Source organism: Populus alba, chromosome 4 (assembly GCF_005239225.2).
Source record: "Populus alba chromosome 4, ASM523922v2, whole genome shotgun sequence".
In the NCBI taxonomy this organism is placed as follows: domain Eukaryota; kingdom Viridiplantae; phylum Streptophyta; class Magnoliopsida; order Malpighiales; family Salicaceae; genus Populus; species Populus alba.
In genome coordinates, this window is record NC_133287.1 from 9166191 (window position 1) to 9173153 (window position 6963).

General features: G+C 32.9%; 1 protein-coding gene and 1 long non-coding RNA gene across 2 annotated transcripts; one reads left to right on the forward strand and one right to left on the reverse strand.

Annotated features, from left to right (window-relative positions):
• Positions 1 to 680: 680 nt before the first annotated feature.
• Positions 681 to 2215, reverse strand: LOC140955484 (uncharacterized). The gene is made up of 2 exons (XR_012169633.1): positions 1998 to 2215; positions 681 to 1893 (listed from the first exon to the last, which is right to left on the reverse strand). It is a non-coding gene; the product is annotated as an uncharacterized lncRNA (long non-coding RNA).
• Positions 827 to 2730, forward strand: LOC118055978 (transcription factor BEE 3). The gene is made up of 6 exons (XM_035068031.2): positions 827 to 1293; positions 1409 to 1528; positions 1699 to 1764; positions 1919 to 1987; positions 2089 to 2166; positions 2318 to 2730. The coding sequence occupies exons 1-6, from the start codon at positions 919 to 921 to the stop codon at positions 2417 to 2419; spliced, it is 810 nt and encodes a 269-aa protein (XP_034923922.1). The 5' UTR covers positions 827 to 918; the 3' UTR covers positions 2420 to 2730.
• Positions 2731 to 6963: the final 4233 nt, after the last annotated feature.

Below are 6963 nucleotides of genomic sequence, written 5' to 3' on the forward strand. Positions count from 1 at the left end.
CAAAATTTAATTTATATTAGAATATTCCTTGACGCTTTGTGTACACGAGAACATGCAAATTAAAAGAAATTTAAACACACAAGAATATATTTTTTAAAAAATTATTTTAAACATCCGCGTTATTCAAATAATATAAAATCATAAAAATATTAATTTAAAAAAAAATAATTTTTTTAAAAAATATTTTTACACCGCAAAAACAAACGGTGTCTAAAAGTTAAATGTATAATAGCGTTTCATGTTATTCAAAAAACAACATTTAAAAAAAATTGTGAAATGCCACGCATTAGAAGAGAAAAGAAAGAAAATAAAAGATTTTTTTAAAACACATTAAAATTCCAATTACAATATCATCAGAATAATTTCAAGAATAAAAATATAATGATATTAAGAAAATTCACTAATGGTGAGCTGGTGCTAGAAATAGTTTATGCTGCTCAAAACATTGCCCATATAATTTATTTTGTAAATGATACAGCGTCCCAAGTTGACCTCAAGGCAAGCTAGAAACGAAGTTTACCTTATACTTTAACCTTTTCTTTTCTTTTGACAAAGCAAAAAAGAAGTGTACTTTTTTCATATTTCTTCCAATATTTTAGCCCCACTCTAAAAACATACATGGCCTACTCTACTGGATATGTATATCTTTTGCATGTACCTACCATTGAAACTCAGACTCGGAAAATGAAATTTCCACGTGTAATTCTCCTGTGCTTTCTATTTTTACTTGCTTAACTGTAAAGCAAAACAAATTTACATTGATACCCAGATTTTGATGGATCAAGATCCAAGTTACTAATAATACAAGCTGTTAAGCTAATAATGCACCATTTTGGAATCTTATAAATTGTATTTCAAAACCCTCTTACATGTAAGCAAAGTTAGGCTCTTTAAGAAGCTTTGGTACTTGGAAGTTTGATGGCTGAGTTTGCAGAATATCTGCAGAGGCTTGGGGCTTCTCAACCTTTGACAGGGATGATGGACATGAACATGGAGATGCTCAAGCATCTTCCAGAGCTGAATCCAAGTATCTTGGAGAGTTTCAGCATCATCCATGGATTCTCAGCAGACTCTTTCTTGGCCCACCAACAACCTGAATTTCCTGCAACATATAATCACAACAACCTTTCAAGCACTTCCCATCCTGACATCTTGAGTACAGCTCCACTTGTTCATTCTGTCACTCAAAATGTTTTCCATGAAAGGAAGAGGCCAAAAGCAATGGAACAATCAACCGGCAGCTCCAAGAACGTTCCTCCCACAGCCTCTATAAACATCACAGAGAAAAAGAAAGTGCGTGTCTGTCTGTTTCTTGAAGTTATTACTGGTTGTTTTATAATTTCAGTTTTTAACTCCTAGTCTTTGTGATATAAGTAAGTTGAGCAGTGCTTTTTCTTGTTGTGTTCAGAGCTTAGGAAGAGGTAAGAAAGGCAAAAACAAGGAGAAGGAAGGGGACAAATCAAAGGAAGTTATTCATGTTAGAGCTAAGAGAGGCCAGGCAACAGACAGTCACAGTATAGCAGAAAGGGTAAATTTGTATGTTTTTGACTGAATAGAGTTTACACATTCAAGAAATCCTGATTATTAACCACTGGCTAGGCTTATTATATCATCTAACTAACATGTAAGAACAGGAATGTACTAATGAAAGCCAAGAAATGAAGAATCTGACAGTGAATTTACTATTTCTTGTGTCAGATAAGAAGAGAGAAAATCAATAGCAAGTTAAGATGCTTGCAAGACATTGTTCCTGGATGCCACAAGGTAAGAATCCTTTGCACAAGTTTAATTTTGAGTATATTTCATGCATTTATTATTCTTGTATAAAGAACATGTACCTTCGCTTATTCAGAGTTGAAGTTTGAATTTCTTGATTATATCCATAAGATGTAGCTGACATGAGTTCATAAACATACAGTCAATGGGGATGGCAGTTATGCTAGAGGAGATAATCAATTATGTACACTCATTGCAGAATCAAGTTGAGGTAACCCTACCATGAAAAAATCTGGTACAAACATTTTTACTGTTTCATCTTGTAGTTCCAAGCACCAGCATGTTTGGATTAACCTTGTTTTCAAAACCCAGTTTCTCTCCATGGAGCTTGCCGCTGCCAGCTGTTCTAATGACCTGAAAAATCTCACAGAATCTTCCAGGAAGGCTCAGGTGCTCTTACATTAACTTGTTGAATCTTGACCAGCTTATCTTTGCCCTAATAATTAACATGTTTAATTGCAGTTGATTAGATAATTTGGTCACTATCTATATGTCCTGGTGCATGTCAAAAGTGACTGATTCTGAACTATCAATTCTGCAGGGAACAAATTCAACTGATGACGCACAGGAGACACAGAAATGGTCGAGAGAAAGATTTGGAGAGATCACCACTTGCTTCCACTCGACATGGTCCTCCATTTGACTGCATTTTTGGCAATTACTCTTTGTTGCTATAAAGCACAGGAATATGCTCCCAAACTATCACCCTTTGCCGCAAATCAAATGTCTATTTATGTGGCAGAAACGCTAATGATGTTTGCATTACTTCACAAAAAAGTAAGAAATAGAGTACAAAAAAAGAGAGATTATATTGCTATTTACTTGTCCAATTCGAGGGCTAATTTCTTTTTCTCTTTTTCAAATTTGACCTGCTATGGTGATTTGTGGTGTTTAACATCCGATGTATTGATGATGCTTTGTCGGCATGAGCAGTTAAGCATCCATTTGATTCAACAGGCTCTCTTGGCTTTATGTATTGCTTGTATATTCATTATCCATTTTGTGACAAAATTATACATGCACCCACTTTATGATTTGGAATTTGGCGTTTGGGCCACTTGGTGAATCTGTTATACCCTTTTAACCAGACACTTTCATGTGGTTCATGGGTTTTCTTAGTGTGCAAGAGACAGAGAAACAGGAAGAGAAGATAGTCTTCTGCAGCTGTCAACAGAATCTAAGTAATGATCTTATATGAACATGCATACTATCGATTTACTGTTTATACTCCTTGCATATACCAGAAATATGTAGACAAATTTGATAGTATGGTACATGCAAGGAGTATAAACATTTTTTGAGATTGATTAATATGTTGAATATGATGTGTATGAGAATAGATGTGAATGAGATTGATTCATAGGGAAACATGTGAATAGATGTAATTGGTGCTTGTTTCCCTATGAATCAAATCAAGTACACTTCCCCTTGACCATCACCTGCATAAATCAATCTTGTCCATGAAACTAGTTACTAGCAGCTAAAGAAAAACTATAATGGCCAAAACCCTTGAGAAAAAACAATTCCCAGTAAGTAGCTAGCTGTAGGGATGATACAAAGGCAAAGTCCAATGGAATAGACCTCCAAGAAATGGCTCATTCTCTTATTAGCTCTCTGGTGTTTGTTCTTGTAGGTGGTAGGTTTCTATCAAAACTTCCATAATACTGATTAACCAAGCAACAGTCGTAGCTCCATTGTGTAAAAAACAGTAGCTCAAAGCTAATCAACCAAGAATCCATCACCACACAATCAACTGCTTCATCATCAAGGCTCAATAACATTGAAATCATGGCAACATCAAGATTAGTAGCAAAGTCTTTGAAGGAAAAACACGTCCTTTGGATAATCACTTGACCCTAACCACTTCTTTCTTGCATAACGATGAGTTTCTATCGGGTGAAAAGCACAGTTTGCGTTGAAAGCAGGGACGAAGCCAGGAAAAAAAAAATTTGCAGGGGCCCAGCCACCCCCTGCCTCCGGCCCTGGTTGAAGGGACAGGCAGACTTCAAATAGAATCATACGATAGGCTTTGCGACATACAACAATGACGATAACAAGACACAAACAATCTTAAGGATTTATTATCAGAAATATAGGTCCTACAAACATATGGATGAATAGAATCCCATTGATGTTTCCAATTCATAGACTTGAATGATTGTAATGAGTAAATTGTAGAATAATTTCATGGCACTAAAGAGAGGAAAAACATGGACAGATGCATTGAATCCAAAGATATATATAAGATAGAAGACAGCTTAAATGGGCCATATCATGCTCACAAGAAGATAAGCAATATGTGTTCTTAGATTTTCTTGAATGAGAAGGACCATAAGAATCTTAAAAGCTTCGTCTATCTGCGATTTTTGACTACTTTCTGAAAGAATTTGTTTCTTCATCACTAGTCTTTTTGTTGGTGCATGCACTTGGAACAGACAATTGCTCGTGTGACTACATGTCCATTGAGCCTAATGAACAATCATCAACATACACGCACACTAGCTTTCATCATCAACCTCCCATACCTAACTTAGAGAAAATATTAGAGGAAAAATAAAAAAAATTAACAAAAAGGGGGGAAAAAATTCTTATCTACACACAACATGACCCCCCCCCCCACTCTAAGATTTGACCAAGAATAGCATTTTAAAGGAAATTGTTTCAAAGTGTTCTGTAATTCAATAATCCAAGGTGTATTATTACATCAGTGGATAAGAAAATGATATAAATTATATTGCATGAATTCCCACTTTCCTGCTTTCCTATGTTTGGCAAAAAAAGGAAAAATGGTCAAAGGAAATGATTCCAGTCAGTGAAGGAAAGGTTTTCCGCTTTTTTTCCTTTTGGCTGCGTAGCTGCTGAATTAATTTTGATCTACAGTGCAAGTTATGCTACTAACTGTGTGCAAAATTATGAGAAGTGGAGGCTTAGTGATGACTAAAGTCAGGGATTAAAAAATAATAAAAATAAATTTTTATATCAAAATTGAATTGAAAAAACATTGAAGTGCTAAAATTATATAATTTACATGATTGTTAAATTTAAGCATCAAAGTGTATTTTTTACAAAACTTATGTCACGCCATCCATGTTTGCCATATTTTTTTATTTCAGTCCTTCCTTTTTTAATCTCACCATTTTATAAAAAAATTAAAAACAATAAGTTTTTAATTAGGATTAAATTGTAAAAAAAAAAAAATTCAGAATCAAATTGAAAAAAAAATTTTTTTGCATAATCCATCCAAATAAACATTGGAGCCTTGCACAGTAGAAAATTTGATAAACTGACTTGGAATTTTTTTTTTATGAATTACCAGATCATTATATCAACTTAGAATTAATTATTTTTATTTTAAAATAATATGGTTTTATTTTTAAAGGATTCTTTAACTTGGACCTCGGAACATCTTATTACCTAACAGAAACCGAGGCATGCCAGTCCTCAAATTTTTAGGTAGGGATACATATGGATGTGGTTTAACAACAAAGAGTGCAGGGGGAGACTGAAGTGACTCCCAAGAGATGTTTGTGTTAAATAGTGTGAATACATATTTCTTTTCTGTCTGATCTTAGTTCCCTACATTGAGGAAATGCATCACGTAGTTATGTGCTTGCAAGATATTTACATGCATCCCTAGATGTTTGGAATTTGTTCATAACTTATTGGTTAATTACTGGAATGATTGGTAACATTAATCCATGTCTTAGCTCATGCATATTTTGTAATTTTGATCCGAGTCACAACTAGAAAATTGAAAAAAAATTTATTGACCACTTTTTTCGGCTAATCCATCAGTAAATATTACCAATTGATCAACGATAAATTAATCATTGGTAATTGATTGTGCATTGCTGATGGATTCTTTTGATAGAATCACTAACATACAAATTATGTCGGCGAATGATATCAAAGTAGTTTACAAATTTTTATAGTTCTTCTAGAAAAATGAGCTTGTATTACTTGATGAAATCACTAGTAGAATTTTTTGTTTGTCTTGTGATTTCATCATATTTCAGTAATTTTTTTTTTTTAAATACATGCTTATTTGGATCAAATAATTTAACATTAAACAACTAAATTAAATCAAAGAACACATTTAATTTATTAATTTAATTGTAAAATCAATTATAAATATCTTAATATATTTGAAAAATGTTGGAGCTATAGGTGGAGGAAAAATTCCTTGGAAGTCCATGAGTGAGAAGATAATAAATTGACATGTAAGTCATCATTTACTGTCATTATTTTCTACTTTATTTTTCATATTGCGCCTTCATTTTGACCCTCAAATCGACCTTTGCATTAACAATTTTTTCTTGAACCAACTCTTGAATGGCTGATGATGGCTGCCTCATGTTGGATAGTGGAATGCCTATGATCAAGACACTACAACATATCCTCATATCTCAAATCGTAGTAATATAGATACCATAAACCTAATTCCTATAAGGTTTACTAGTTGCTCCAGCCTTCAAGCACACTCTGGATTGTATTCCAAATAGGTTAAAGGGTCATTTTGTATTTGGCATGCATGCGAGCATTATATATATCTTTCATTAAAAAGAAAAAAAAAGCTAAATATGTTGATAAAAAAAATTAGTCCAAAAAATATTCAAAAGGTTTCCAAGTCTATTTATAATAAACGCCTCGGCTCAGCTATCCATGAATCATGACATCCCTTTTTGTCTTTTTTTTTTTTTTGTATATGTGTTTCCACATATAACTCCATTAAAATTGGCTCGCGTCCAGTCATGTAGCTTGCAAAATAAATCGTTAATTAAACATTGTTACAAATAATCACTAACTTTAGAAGAAAAATACTTAAAAATAAAACAAAATCTTATTAGATGTGTTTGTATGGTTAATGAAAAGAAGCGATCTACCATATGCTTACTCATTAAATTCATTGTTAAACATTGTCACAAACAAAGTCTAAGCATATTATTTCACACAATACTAACATATGAGAATAAGTATGCAATATATGACAGATTTATTCCAACATCATTTCAACATAAAATCAATCACACGTATATATACTGCATAATACCAAAATCTCATAACAAGGCAAATTAAAATCATCAAATAAGCATGATATTTATTCAACATAAATATTCATTCAATTCAATGAATATTATCCAATCCAAACCAAATTATAAAACACAACAAAAATCAATAAGAAAGCAA